A 16,351-nucleotide genomic window follows, 5' to 3' on the forward strand; every position below is an offset into this window, starting at 1 on the left:
AGAGTTGATGCAATTTATGACTTTTCTTTCTATTGCCAATGTTGAAGGAAATTGTCCTGCGTAATTGTTCTGTGTTTTCAGTCCCAAAAGAACAGCATTTATTTAAAATATAGGCTACTTTTTATAATATTGCAATTTGAAACAAGTCATTACTGTCACTTTTGATCAATTTAAAGCATCCTTGTTGAATAAAAATAATATTAATTTCTTTCAAAGCATTACTGACCCCAAACTTTCGAACACACACACACACCCGTACACGCACGCACACACACACACACACACACACACACACACACACACACACACACACACACACACACACACACACACACACACACACACACACACACACACACACACACACACACACACACACACACACACACACACACACACACACACACACACACACACACACACACACACACACAATATCTTAATAACTTTCTTTAAACAATATGTAATTTCCTTGTTATGATTTGGGAAATTTCTTTGTGAGATTCACCCAGCTGTAGCAAGGATAAAGACAGACAGTAAGACAAACAAGACAAGCATTACAAACATAAGCACACACTCCAACAGGACACTCTTGCTTCTTTGTAGCCATTAATTATACAGAGGACTTCTTCCCGTGCTCAAGGGGCAGCTGAAGGTCAGTACCATCTCCATCAAAAGCACATTTGGAGAGAGAGAGAAGTGCGGTGTCAGGGTTCGGAGGGAGGTCACTGAAAACTTACTGTTTCTGCTGACAGTGAGGAGGGGTCTTGTGGCAGGGTCTGGGAATGTGGACACAGAATTACAATCACTAAAAATAACGTATTATGTCATACGTCATGGAAACAGTTGCGTTTTCTGTGACCCTGCATGCAGTGCATGATGTTTAAAATGAAATGAATGTGATGAAGGAATCGCACAGAAGCGCTTGCAGTGTTTGTCTTGGATGTTAGATGCTGTCTATGTCTAATGTCACGATAAAGCCTGAATTGATACTTGACACAGATCAGTTAATTGAGAATAAGACTGCATCTACATTGCCATGGCACATATAGAAGCTTCTTCAGTTTTCCACTGGGTTTTTGAGTACACACTTCAAGTGACTGTCACTTGCAAAGTCTACTTACTTAGAGAGGAGCTATTCAGATGAGACTGAGAGAACAGACAACAGCCAGTGAGATGAGTGAAACTAGGTGTGAGAGGCATTATATATTCATGCTTATTAGATCAGGTTAGGTTTTATAAATCAATATGTTAGTTGTGTTCTTATTAGTTTGGGTTGGTAATCCACAAACTAACTGGTCATGTCTTATTTCTATCCTGCTTCCACTTACTGTGGCTCTGCCTCTGGGAGGGCTGCCACCTGAGGCTTTGACAGGCTGTAGGGGAGGAAAGGGTTGAGTTTGGTTACTCTAAAAGCTTCTCAGTGACTCAAGAAAACATTACGCATTAAAGGAATATTCTTGGTCATTTTTAACTGGTCGGTTACCACAGGTAATGTTGTTAACAGTAATACACTTACAATGAAAGGCTAGCTGGCTAGTGGGTCGCACTACAAAAAAAAATACACTACTGTGCTTTTTCGAAAGTATAACTTGATGTGTTAGCTTAAAACTAGTGTGATAGAATTGCTTGCTTCCTTTCTGTGGAGTTATAGCTGCTATCATTCATGTCAAATCAAACTCATGTCATGAGTGTATAACCGGGGACTCGAACCAGCGTCTCTGGCATGGGAGGCGGGCACGCTAACAAGGATGCTAAAGGAGTCTCTAGCGTCAGTCGCCTCTTGAGATTAGAGGAGTGAGGTTTAACTGCACAGCTCTCGCTATCTGGCCTCCGTTACACTCAGCCCCCTAAACCTCACTCCCATCCGGGTCACGGCACCAATGCAACATTTCCGGTCCTATACTCGCCCCAGTCCGACCTACATTTCCGGCATGGGAGCTAGGCATGCTAACAAGGAGCCTAAGACTGCAGTCTCAGTCGCTAGTCTGCCTCTTGCTCTCACTAGCTGGCCTCTGTTACATGAACAGCTAATAAAGCAAACCCCGCTACTTTTGCTAAACCTGTATGTGGGTCTTGTTTTCCAGTGAATTTATACTTATTTTGTATTTTAAAACAGAATAAAATATTTGTCATTGGGGTAGGAAAAACACTAGTCCCATTTGGGTTAGTAAGACTTTTTATTTATTTTGAAAGAAATTAAAACTTTTATTGATGCAATGATGCATTAAATTGATCAAAAGCGTTAGGTATAGTGTAACGATACCCTCATGTCACGATTTGATACATATCACGATACTGAGCTCACGATACAATATTATTGCGACACTCATATGACATATAAGACATATGATAAAACGTTACACTCACTAGATATATTTTAAATAATTTAGGCCACTTTTTACAGGTAACATAAGACATTTGGCATTATCAGGAGGACCCACAAATATTCCCCCATTGCATTAGTATACATTATATGTAACATCATAACATTTTATATAGTGGTTTAATGTAGTAATGACACTAAAGTTCTGAAAACGTGATTTTTTTTTCTCATACAGTGAATTTTATTTTGGGTGAACTGTGCACAATAAATATTGACACTATCCACAAAACATTTTGTTGCATTTTTGTATTGCGATATATTGTGACACGATCTGATTCTGAAGCATCATGTGACAATGAAGACTAGAGTAAGACTCAGCTTGGCAACACAAAAATAAATTACATTTTAAAATTAAAATAGAAAACTGTTATTTTAAATTGTAATATGATTTCAAAATATTATTGTATTTTTACATACCAAATAAATGCATACCAAATGAGAGCCTGAGATACTTCTTTCTAAAACGTTTTATATACCATCCCAAACTTTTGAACGGTAGAGTAAATGCTACGAATTATTATTATTTTTTTTTTTGGTAGTGCATAACCAGATTTTCCAACACCTAAATAAGTAGTCCCAACTCATAAGGACGATTTAGGCAACTTTAAACTTTATAGTAAAAAAAAAAAAAACATTTTTGAGTTAAGTATTGATTCAAGTAAGTGCTAACAACAATGTGAGCTTCATATTTCTGCTAAAAACACTTTGACCCACTTGCTTGATAGGCTTCCATTGTAAATATTTGACTGTAAATGCATTTCCGGTTTGTTTATACACAGTCAAAGACATGTCTAAATTATTGTATGTGGTAATCAAACACTGATGCAGGTGAAACCCCTCCAGGAATATTCCTTTAACATGCATCTTCACCACCATAGACTGTCTGAAATATTGATTATGGTCATTAGGGGGCGCTGCGACACTGCTATCTCTACACAGAGAATGCGCACAGGCGTTTTCAGGTACAGAAGAGCAATGTTTAATAGACAATGGGAACCCAAGAGCAGTCACAGAGAATAAATAAAAAAACACATCTCTCATACATTCTTTTCATGCATAGACATAGCTAACATGTTGACAGGAATACATGCAATGTACATGATCACATACAGAGAAATGAGCAAAAGCACACACTTGCTCACATCTGCTCTGTCCGCGGCCTGAGAGCCTCAACCAATAGTGCTTTTTGGAAAACTAATAGAATAATGGGGTCAGAGAGCTATTATGGTTACTGTGACAAAGTAGGGATCTGAGGATGGGACGGTATTATCACCACTATGGAGCATTGGCAGGGTTGGGTCATAGGGGTAGTCTGGTAGTGTTTGGGCCAGATGGCTAAGGTGGCCTAAACCCAAGTGCAGGTTTGATAATGGAAACTAGACCAGTGGCTCTCAAACAGGGGGTCGGGGCCCACTAGGGGGCCTCAGCAAACTTCCAAGGAGGCTGAAGGATGACTTTAAAATATTGAAATGAATAAATGATTATTACTATATTCAAATAATCAAACTAAATTGTAATGCTAAAAATAAAGACTAGACCGTTCACATCTCCAAATTGAAGAACAGGAATGCTTAATGTATAGAGCATGGCTGTTCAAACATTTTTAGGCAGGTACACTGTCTGATTTGAGGTAAAATGGCTTGAGTTTCATTTTTATGAAAGCCACACCTAGTCCAAAAAAATATGAGAATATATATAAACATAAATCTGTGACATCATGTCTACTCAGCCATATAGTGGCTATATCTATCATTTTAGGTCATAATAGCACATTGTTTGTTAATCAGAAAGACACTAAAAGTTTACGATTCAGATTACCTCTCCGGGGCTGTGCCTTCCTTGTCTTTCCATGGTGGAGGAGGTGGAATGGAGAGACTCATAGGATATCATGTCTGGACGCTCTATGTCATAAATGGCCTTGACTCTGGGAATGGCTGCTAGGTCCTTGTAATCAATAATCTCATTGTCTACTTTTGCCTGGAGGAAGGAGAGGATGAGGGACAGGGGAAGGGGACACATAGGTGGAGAAACACAGGGAGAAAAGGTGTTGATGAGGAAGAGGTCAGGGCACACAGGTCAAAGGTCATCCACATCACATCCAACCAAAGCTACAGCTCTCACAAAGGTCATCACACGGGGTAAATGCACACTGTGGAAAGATGAACGCTGTTGTTGGAGGCATGCTTATGTGGAAAGCTTTACATTTGCTTAACAGACTTTCAGTGTTAATGTAAATGATCCTCTAAATCCGTTTACATGCAAAAACGAAGCTACAGATGTCAAATACAAGGCGAAGGCAAAGAGTGGAGAGAAGATGAAGGAAACTCCTGTGCTTTTCCTGCATGTCCAGGAGTTTTTATTTTTTATTTTTTTACATTGACCCTGAAGTATACCAGCATCAGAATCCGTTGTGGACTGAGTGATATGGAACAGACTCAGGAAACGATTGTGGGCGCCGTTGAGTGGGACTCACATAGATGGTGTGACCTGGAGATCCAGGTATGCTCGAGCCAGGTCTCGAACAGATACTCTCAGACGATGACCTTGTGGGCTGCGGGAGAACGAGATGTTGTATTAGCAATAAGCTGAAGATAACAGACACACATATTCCTGAACACACTCATAGATGCCAGTGCGTATAGCTTAGCTACAAATGAGCATTTTGTCATCAGTCACTCACACTCATGTCCTTCGAAAACTGTATGACTTTTTCCATGGAACACAAAAGGACAAGGTCTGAAGAATGTTCACGCTGCTCTTTTTCATACAGTGAAAGTGAATGGGGACCAGTCTTTTAAGCTCCAAAAGAGCACCGTAAAAGCATTGTAAAGTAACTCTATACACTATATGCACTATATTGTAAGTCTTCTGAAGTCATACAATAGCTTTGTGAGAGGATAGTTATTCTTAAAATCTTGCTGGTCATCTTTCACTTTCATTGTATTGAAAAGTGCAGCTTGGACATAGAGCTAAATATCTCTGTTTGTGTTCCATACAGGAAATAACCTACAGTATGTAAAAGACTATATACTTTAAAGGAATGTTCTTATGTCTCATTTGAAAAATGTATTGTTTTTGGAAACTTGATTGCATGTTAATCGCAATTAAATGAAAATGTATTGTAGTTTAAATGTATATTAAATGCTGAACTTAAGTAGTACATGATTGTGTGTAATTTCATAATTACTTCTATTTTCTTTGAAACATGGTTAAAGTGTACTGCCAAATGAACTGACAGCTAAAATATACTTAAATGTAATTTCTATTGAAACTTTAATTTCAACACTACAGTTGAAATTATAATCAATGCTTTAAAATGTTACACGTTACACATTAAAATAAGTGTACTTCTTTAAAGCATGATAAAAGATTATTAAAACTGAGTTAAAATGTAAATCTTTTAATTTCACATTATTACAAAGTGCACTTTTTGTGACAAAATAATATCTTTGGCCTTTTATTTCATTAATATTATATTATATATATATAACGTTACATGCAAGTACGGTCTTTTTTTAAATACACAGTTTTATAAATTAAGCACAATTATGAGCACTTCTTTTTCACATAGGAAGTCGTACTGGTTTCAAAAGAGACGGAGGAGTATACATAACGAGAGAAACTGATGACAACATTTTTATTTTGTGAAGTAAGCACATTCTTGAGCTTTCATTCAGCACAAATTAGAAAACCACCGGATTTCCAGCTCATATTGCCTCAACCAATGCAAGCCTTCCCAAGATGCATTAGGTTTCATATCATACAATCAGTGCAGCCAGTGCAGCCAATCCCTCAGATATGGACTCTTGGTCAAATGTCACCAAAAATACCCAAATTGGACGACCTTTAGGAACAGTTTTCCGTTTGAGAGACCAGTTATGCTACACGTTGAGATGAGCTCATATCTGAGACCGTTCTGCATTAGGAGTCTAACAGCCGTCATTCCTGTAATGGTGAATGCAGCCCTGGAGGGCTTGAGCCACATGCCTGCAGCGGTGAAAAGCGTAATGATTCACACACAGGCTGTTAAGGGGCAGAAAACCCTCTGCTGGTCGGTGACTGCAAACGCAAGAGCTGCGAAACACATTCGGGGTTCCCCCACTCTGCTGCCAGAAGCAGAATACAGTACCTGCCTTTCTGATTGGTGCAGAGAGGTTACTGAGGGTGGGAGGGGCTGTGAAGGGAGGAAAAGGATATGACATCACACTCAACAAAACACTTGAATCATTCACCTTAGCCAGCGGCCATCTAACTCAAGCACATCCATAGTCATCTACTCGCAGCCTTGCTTGCTATCCTATGCATGCGGGCAGATCCTAATTTCAGGTTTTGTGGGATATAAGGTTATTTTTGTGAAATTACAACAACTCCATGAGGATTATGACCTAACTTACAGTAGGAGAGAGCAAGCATATTCTTATGTGTGCTGGTTCACTCTGGCGGAGGGGTGTATTGGAATATTATTTTGGAATACCAAATTTTGGAATATTTTTTTTTTCATGTTTTTGAAAGAAGTTTCTTATACTCATCAATGCTGTATTAATTTGATCAAAATACAGTAAGAACAGTAATATTATTAAATATTATTACAATTTAAAGAACTGCTTTCTATTTGAATGTATTTTCAAATAAAATGTATTTCTTTGATGGAAAAGCTGAATTTTTAGCAGCAATAACTTCAGTTTTCAGTCACAATTATTATCAATTGTTAGTGGTGTTCAATTACTTGACACATTTTTAATCATAATTTTTAGATAAATAAATAAAGTAAAAAAAATGCATGTATTTAATTTTATTTGTAACATTGTAAATGTTAAATTCAATGCACCCTTTCTGAATAAAACTATTAATTTTCCACCAAAGGAATAAAGTGCATTTGAAAATACATTAAAATAGAAAATTGTTATTTTAAATTCTAATGATATTTTATAATATTACCATTTTACTGTATTTTTGTTCAAATAAACACAGCCTTTGTAAGGATGAGAGACTTCCTTCAAAAACATTAAAACATTTGAATTATTCCAAACGTTTGACTGGTAGTGCAAGTTAACTAATATGAAGCTAATAAAACACACAGCAGTTCAGTCTTGCTTCGGAGTGAAGCAGGACGGTTGGAGGGAGCTGTGTTAGCTGGAAGCATTGCAGTTTGGAGGGAGTGCAGAGCAGAAGACTGCAAACCTCACGACTGCCCAGGGGACGCCGGCCCAGTTGAGACAGAGAGCCACCTGGGCCCCGGCTCTGAATCTGAGACTGGGGGTAATAGATATCAAACGGACTGGGTTTTCCTTTAGGATGTTGCCAAGCTGCCTAAGGAGGAGAATCACAACAAAATGGACAAAATACTCATCGACAAACACACACATACACTCTCTTTTAGTGATTCAGACGCTTCGGCAAGAGCACCTGAGCCGCAATTTTAACCTTGGAGTCACTGGGGGAAGTTTTGAAAAGAATGTGTGCATTTCAAACTCAAACATTTCCCAGGGGTTCGTAGACTGTTGTTTCTGGGATGTAGATGTTGTTTCTGGGAACAATATGAGGGAGGAGCTCAGCTAAGTTTTCTCTTCCAGAGAGAGAGAGACAGACAGGGCTGGCTGACTGACAGTAAGTGTTTAGAAAGATAGATACTCACTCTGTACTTCTCTTCCACTCTACTGTTGTTCTTACAGTCTGGATGCCATACTGTAGAACCTTTGGGAGATAGAAATCAAGACAAAATATGAGGGTGGGGTATATCAGAATTATATTACCACATGATTTCCCCCTATATTACAAATGGAACATTCCAACACTTTTTCCTAATTTGTATACACATTGTAGTGTGATCTCATTCATCCAGCTCAACCAGTCAACCCTGTCATCAAAAGATCAAACAAATATTTGTTCCTTAATTTATTGGGGAATAATACTATTTTTATTTTATGTTTTCTTTTTTTTTTGTTAAAACATCAAAATAAGTATTTAGACAGAATTATGGCAACAGGTGAACAGAAAATAAACATAGCTCGACTTTCAACCCTGTTACCACAGTTCTATCATAAATCTATCATAAATATATAATTTTCCTTCATTTATAGGGAAAATAAATATATAAATAACTATTTTATTTTATGTAGCTAAAATAACAAAATCAATTGTATTTAGACATGTCCCAAAATATGGGAACAGGTTTGCAAAAAAAAAGAAAAAAAAGAAAAAAAAAGAAAACATGAACAATGAAAAAAAAAATGAAAACAACTTAGTTTGACTTCAACTTCCACCCTGTTACCAGTTAACATAAGAAAACATTTCCTTAATATATGGGAAAATGAAATATATAACTACTATCTTATTTGATTTGATTGATATTTTACTAAAATAACAAAATAGCTGTATCTACCCTAGTTCCAAGAGTTTCAAGGGTCATTTTGTAGACTTTTTCATGGAAAGTTCCAGCAATGCTTCAATCCTCTGCACTAAATGTAGCATGAAAGATGTGTGCTCACCCTGTAGGTACATCTCCTCTCCCTCCGTGAACATTTGATTGCACCTGCTGCATCGTGCACAGCTCGGATGGTAGTGCTTATCTCCTGCCTGTGAGGGGCAAAGGTCGACATTCAGAGGTCAACAGATTTCACGAGAAAAAACATTCAGTGAGACATACTGGGCAAAACAGACTGGAATACATATTCCTTAACATCTGTGGCAAAGCGAAACAGTCTGTGGGGTGTGCTGTCATTTCATTGCACTTCACTTATTTTAAAAGAAGGCGTGTGTGTTCTCAATGAATGAAGCTCTGTTAAGATCTACAGAGTCACTGTTTGCACAGGACACTATCCCATATTACCACATAAAAATACCCTCCTGACCTTCGGATGCTTCCAGGTCAAGAGAACAATACCAGCATAAAGACATTCACAATTTCACACATACACGCTGGCTTGACTTACACACATTAATGAAGATTTTATTTGATAGTTTTAGACAGCTGTGTAATGTTGCATACGGGATATCACCCTGCTCAACATTTCAGATGCACATGCGCTAACCACCGCAACACGGTCCGTCAGCCACAGCTATGAGCTGGAATGCTGATATCGGAGAGCTGGGCGGTTCACTAGGGAGCATATGGAAGGGCTGAGAAACACTGCAGTCTGTCAGTCTTTTCACTTCTGGAAGGTCATTCTCAACCACAAGCAGAAACATTGAAAGATGATCACACGGAGCCCCTCTTAGGCTAAGATTGAGGGGGTTCAGATACTGGTAGATATACACTACTGTTCAAAATTTTGGGGTCAGTAAGATTTTTTATTCAAAGAAACTGAAGGGTTAGTTCACCCAAAAATGTAAACTGTCATTAATTACTAAGACTTTCAGTTATCTTCAGAACACACATCTGAGAGCTTTCTGTCCCTCCATTAACCGAACTACGCAACTACTTACAAGGTAGTAAAGACATCATTAAAGTAATCATTGTAATTCCAGGGGTTTAACCTCAATTTTATGAAGTGACCAAGTGCTTTGTTTGTGAAAAACAAACAAACATAATTGACCACTTTATTTACAAAATATGAATCTTCAACATACGTTCACATAACACGCATGCGTGAAAATGTTTTGTAGATAAAGTGGGAATTTTTTATTTTCTTCTCTCAAACAAAGCACTCGCGTCATTTCATAAAATTGAGGTTAAACCACTGGAGTCACATGGGTTACGGTATTTTATTGCATTGATATTGCATTTCTGTCAACAGATCCTCCTAAATATTACACAATGAACCTTTAAATTAAACTGTAATAATATTTCAAAATATTTTTTTTTACCGTATTTTCGATCAAATAAATGCAGCCTTAGTGAGCACAGGAGACATATTTCAAAAACATTCAATAAAATTTTACCAGCCCTGAACTTTTGAATGGTAGTGTAAACAGTATACCAGTCATAGCTCAAGGTACTGTACATTCCACATAATATTCATATGATTGTGTATGTGTGTGAGATCATCACGCTAGGTCATGTAGCACACAGCTGTAAGTCATCTGCAGTACTGTTTCATCATTCTGCTGCTTTCAGTTAGCTCAGGGAATGCTGATGAGCCCTGCAGTTCTGACATCTCTCTCTCTCTCTCTCTCTCTCTCTCTCTCTCTCTCTCAAACACTTTTTTCCCTTTTTGATTTCCTTGTCTGTTATTTATTCTCTCTTTCTTTATTGCTTTCACTCCTTAAAAGCATAGTTTACAACACATTTTATATACTTTATTTGATTCCACATTACAAGTTAATTTCATTAGGAATCAAATTTTTTGAATAGTCCAACAGATTGACACAGGTCAGCACATTGCTAAAAGATTAAGCAGTTCTAAGGATACAGAAAGCATCGCCTTTTCCACACACACATGCTTCCTATAATGGAAGAGATGGAACAGTACTTTGCCAGTTGTTTGGCCCTTGTCTTAGCAATCCCCCCAATGCAAAGTCCGCGGACCGCTAGCCTGTGTACATGACCTAGACTACCGAACACCAGCACAATAAGACGACATTTATACCCAAGGTTCTCAATGGTTGTTATCAATGACTGATACTTTAGAGTCTTAGAACAGTACGAATCCTCCATAAATAAGTCAAATGCACATGACACTTCAAATAGTGTCACTCTTTTTCCATTCTGAGAGATGTTAATGATATCTGGTGTATTAGCCAACCCTACGAAAGTGTTTGTAGGCGAGTTAAACCAGTCACATTGCACAGTAGTGTGTTTAAAAATCTGCTCATCACCCACACAGGGAATCTGAGCAGCAATGAGGTCCACAAGTCTATCATGTCGGGCGATATATAGTCCTTTAAATGATGGGCAACTGTTCATGATGTGAGCTACTGACTCGAGGTGTTGAGGGGGGTCATGCAGCATGCAGAGGGGCGAGTGTGTGGAGGGAAACCACACTGATAAGTTGTATTTTGTAGGAAGCACTTGCAGGCGTGCTTTTACGCAGAAAGTCAGGATCTCCTCACTGATGCTGGCATTGGTATAGATGGTGTGTGATACAGAGTGGTCAGCACAGTGGAGTTTTGCCAACTTTCCCTGGAGTTTCAGACCGGACCAGTACTCCATATTTTGGGCTCTTTGAGTAGATAAGAGGGTTTGCCTTGATGTTCTGGGCTGGAGCAGGAGAACAGTGTTGTTATGGTGCAGTCTAGCCTCCACGATGACAGATGGGTCCTCTACGACCGCATCAGAGACCTCTACAGGCAGGCAGTGCGAGGTCCACTTCAGGTCAGTGCCAGTCCTCCAGCATAAGTCGTGTGTTCACACACACACACACACACACACACACACACACACACACACACACACACACACACACACACACACACACACACACACACACACACACACACACACACACACACACACACACACACACACACACACACACACACACACACACACACACACACACACACACACACACACACACACACACACACACACACACACACACACACACACACACACACACACACACACACACACACACACACACACAATATATAATTTACTGAACCTCATGTTATTCAAAACCTTTCTTTCTTCTGTGGAACACACACACAAAAAAAATGTTTAAAGAATATTTTGAACTCTCTTTTCCATATAATGAGAGTGAATGAGCAGTGGATCTTTTTTTGACACCAAACGTCATTGATTCTCGCATTTATCATGGCCAAATGATACTGACCCAATATTTCATAATTCACAAATTAAATTACAATATTTTATCACACAAATATATTGATGGACTTCAGATAAATTGGAATATATTGTTGGACTACTTTTATAACATTTTTATGGTGCATTTTGTAGCTTAACCCTCACCAAAATATCTCCCTCTGTTTCATAGAAAAAAGAACAATAAAAAGGCTTGGAAAGACATGAGTGAAATTATTAATTCCCACTCAAAAAAATGTGCTCTTTTACTCTTTTCTGCTCTTTTATAAAATGAATATCATACATTCACAGGAGGTACACTGCACCAAAAAACCTAAAGCTTTGTTTATCTTGCTTATCATACAGGCACACAATTCAATTGTTTTGTTGTTCCTCTATCAGCTGGAGCTCTGCACGCTGAAGAGGGAGTCGCCCATTTGGCTCCTCTGAGGGGAAACATCCCATGGTCCTCGGCTGTCTTGAACTATGAGGCAATGCAGCTGAAACGCATGATTTCACACAGATGTGACCCCTCGGCTCCCGGGTCTCCTTGCCATGGCAACAAGGCCATGCAACAGTTTTCCAGTCAACAAACCAGAGTGACAACATGTTCTACCTCTCTGAGTAGCGCTCTGTCAGAGAGAGACGGCTGCCAGTCGTTTCCTATTGCATCACAAGAAGCAAACACAGAAAACATAGAGCACCGAACTCTGGGGCCAAGAACAGTCCACGCCTCTACTTCAGCCCAGATGGACGGGTGTGGACAGAAGACAGAGCCAGAGAGAGGGAGGAACACAGGGATAAAGAGAAAACAGCAAGGGGAATAACGACTGAGGGACGCAAAGGAGAAAGGAAAGAGAGAAAGTGCTTGGATTTAGAACTATTATTTTAGATGGGATGTTGATGTGTGACTGACTTTACTAGGTTTATTATTTATTACAACTTAAAATTCAACATTAAAGTAAGAAAAAAATTGTTGTTTCAACTTAAAAAAGTATGTGTTCGTGCTTGACTTAAAATATTAAGTTTAGTTAACTTCGGTTCAGTTTAGTTAGTTATCTCAACAAATTTTAAGTTGTTATAACAAAAAATAAAAAATGTGTGTTGTTTATCAATCTTAACCAGCAAGACTTTATTAATCTATTAATTGAGCAATATATAGGTGTAAATTTAAGATTTATGTATTTGAATTGCATATAAAATTTCCATCCATTTGGATTACACAGTTTTAACGAACTAGCGCATCGCATTTGTCAGTCATACAAAAATGAAACGTTTAAGAAAGATGTCATTAGTACTAATAAATACACACCAGGTTTATATATTTATCATCAATAAATCCAATTGTTATGTACAGGTATCTCATACATTTTGACTAATTGATTATTGTTAAATAAATTGTTAAATTGGGTTTCACAATTAACAAATTTATGCTGATTCTAAGCTATTTGAATAAAACATTTTCAAAATATGATTATTTCAATAAAATAAAATAGTTAATAATAAACTATGCCATGATTTTAGTGCAGAAATATGTTCTGTTTCATTTATGTATGACTGACAAATATACATCACATGAACTTTATTAGTTCGTTGATGTTAAAATGATTTAGGTTATATGCTACTCAAATACATAAATCATAAATTTAGGCCTAAACATTTTTTCAGTGTGCATCAAAAGCAACATGCTGAAAAACAATGAAATAAAAATATAATAGCAGCTTAAGTGGCCTTTCACACAGAACGCATTTTACCGTTACACTGCACTACGTTTTTATATTTTTTCCACTGTAAACGTGCTAGACGGTCTTTAACCGTTGCGCTCGCGTCTTTTGCAGTGTCTCGTGTATGACACCCGGCATTCTAAAAACACAGCGCTCAAGTTAAAAGTAGTTCAACTTTTGAAAAACTCTAGATCGTGTGTGTATGAATGCCAGTAAGAGTCATTTATCTGTATTCAGTAACATAGCCCAGTATTGTGTTGCCAGACTCACAGTATGTATTGTTGTGTATGTTCTCCCTCAGCTGAACTAAAACACTTCACTCTACAAACCTGCCCAGTGAGGGAAGAGTCAGACCAGTGAATCTGACAAGGTGCAGTTTGCTGAGATATTGGATACTATTACAGCTTACAGCAAACAGAAAAACTAAACTCTCCAAAAAAGACCCAACAGTCACAAAGCGCAAAAAAAAAGACAAAAAGAGAACATCCAAAAGAAAAAGAACAACACAAATGAGATGTCTTTGATATAACGATTATTTTGCCTAGACAGCAATGAGATGAAATGGAGACCAAATAAAACTTTACTTGAGTTTCTCAGATAATTCTATATACCATTGCAATTTAATGTCTCTAAAGGTTCAGAAAAGATCACAAATTGTGCTCATTTAATACTTGTGAAAAAAAGTTTGGGATCAAGTAAGATTTTTAAATGTTTTTTTTAAAGAAGTGTCTAATGCTCACCAAGAATGCATCTGTATGATCAAAAATACAGGAAGAACAGTACTATTATAAAATATTATTACAATTTAAAATAACTACTTTCTATTCATATATATTGTAAAATGTAACTTATTCCTGTGATGTCAAATCTGAATTTTCAGCATTATTATGTCAGTCTTCAGTGTCACATGATCCTTCAGAAATAATTCTAATATGCTGATTTGGTGCACAAAACATTTATTATTATTATTATTATCAACGTTGAATCAGTTGTGCTGCTTAGTATTTTTGTGAAAAACTTGATACATTTATTTCAGGATACTGTGTTGCAAATACACAGTTCAAAAGAAGGCTTTTATTTAAAACAGAATTGTCTTTACTGTCACTTTTGATGAATTTAATGCATCCTTGCAGTAAATAAGTATAAAAAAAGTATAAAAGTATTTTGAGTCTGCACTCAAAAGTCAGTCAGAACTCTTCACATAAAATTCTTCTGTAAAAAATTATGTGAGCTATGCTATCCATATTCATTTGATAGCTATGCAGTCCTACTCTGTCATCTATTTTTATTTCTCATTTTTAGAAAAAATCTCTGAGAAAAAGTCACCTAAATTAAGCACAACTGAGAACTCCAACCTCTGAGCAATTTCCCTCAGGGCATCTGGTACTGGTACACTTTGTGTGTGTGTGTGTGTGTGTGTGTGTGTGTGTGTGTGTGTGTGTGTGTGTGTGTGTGTGTGTGGTGAGATAATGCAGGGCCAGCTGGTGCGGCAGACTTGTCATTTTCAGATAGTCTCATTAGACACTTATTGGTGAGGTTTAATGAGAGTGAAACTTCACTGCAGTTAAATAACTTATCCACGGTTGACATATAGAAGCTGACAGCCCGGAGTAATCTAATAGCATGTGTGACTGTCTGTTCCCAACACAAATGTTTAATAGTACAGAAAACAAACTGCTGACTGCAAAGTCTCGATTCTAGACATAACCAAAGCTAAAATAACAGCGTTCCACAGCAATATTTATAAGCGCTATTCGTCCCTCATTAAATCTGAATGGCCTCCCTGGCACAAACGCGATGCCATCTGCACACCAGCGGCATCTGTTGCTTTCAACATCACACTGAGATTCTACACATATCTGCCTGGATTTTTATAGATGGCGAGCTGGTTTTGATCTCCTACGGTCACACATGCATAAGTGCACTTCCTTTCCACCATCTGCGGCTGCACAGATCCCCATAAATACAACTAGTCTACTTGAGTGTATACTGTAAGTGCAAACAGACTGTGTGTGATAGAGGACAGATGAGAACCAGTAACTAATAGACTGTTGACAGGTCAGTATAATCAGGATGACAAAGCTTGACCGTGATCACCTAAACAGTAAAGAAAAAGGCTCTGAAGTATACACTGTTGATAAACACCATTAACACGCTTATATTACATGCAGCTCCTAAAACTGTGAACACACATCATGACATAACTGCAAACATGTTTGTCAAGTGCTTTAAAAAATTAGAAAACCGTCTTAAAGAGTTTAGGAAGTTTACCTCTGGCAGGCTGCTCGTGTGGCACCCCAGACCTGCGACCTTGCAGTTAAAATCACTTTTGTCACTTACAAGAGTATTCCTATATTCCCCTTCAGTTCCTTACGTTTCCCCTTTGACTTTTCTTGAGAATTTTCCTAAATTCCCCCCCCCAGCACACCCCTCTCTATCTCACTCCAATCCCAACCTATCAGAGGGGCCCGGCCTCAAAGGGGCCGTCCCGCGTACAATAGCTGGGCGGGGTCTTGGAATCCACCCATCAGCGCTGCTTTGCTCTATTCCCCGCGG

General features: G+C 38.0%; 1 protein-coding gene across 2 annotated transcripts in view; it reads right to left on the reverse strand.

Moving 5' to 3' along the window:
- The window catches only part of ablim1b (actin binding LIM protein 1b), a 65,567-nt gene that overhangs the window by 10,968 nt on the left and 38,248 nt on the right, over window positions 1-16,351 (reverse strand). For both annotated transcript variants that reach the window (XR_013795788.1, XM_079596218.1), the window contains exons 7-14: window positions 8,875-8,962; window positions 8,022-8,080; window positions 7,568-7,696; window positions 6,516-6,560; window positions 4,860-4,937; window positions 4,205-4,363; window positions 1,332-1,376; window positions 741-779 (exon numbers count right to left, since the gene is read on the reverse strand). Coding sequence is in view for 1 of the 2 variants with exons in the window: in XM_079596218.1 (XP_079452344.1) it covers window positions 741-779; window positions 1,332-1,376; window positions 4,205-4,363; window positions 4,860-4,937; window positions 6,516-6,560; window positions 7,568-7,696; window positions 8,022-8,080; window positions 8,875-8,962 (642 nt within the window). In the remaining variant the exon portion in view is untranslated. The remainder of the gene's footprint in view (window positions 1-740; window positions 780-1,331; window positions 1,377-4,204; window positions 4,364-4,859; window positions 4,938-6,515; window positions 6,561-7,567; window positions 7,697-8,021; window positions 8,081-8,874; window positions 8,963-16,351) is intronic.

This window comes from Phoxinus phoxinus, assembly GCF_949152265.1.
Source record: "Phoxinus phoxinus genome assembly, chromosome: 21".
In the NCBI taxonomy this organism is placed as follows: domain Eukaryota; kingdom Metazoa; phylum Chordata; class Actinopteri; order Cypriniformes; family Leuciscidae; genus Phoxinus; species Phoxinus phoxinus.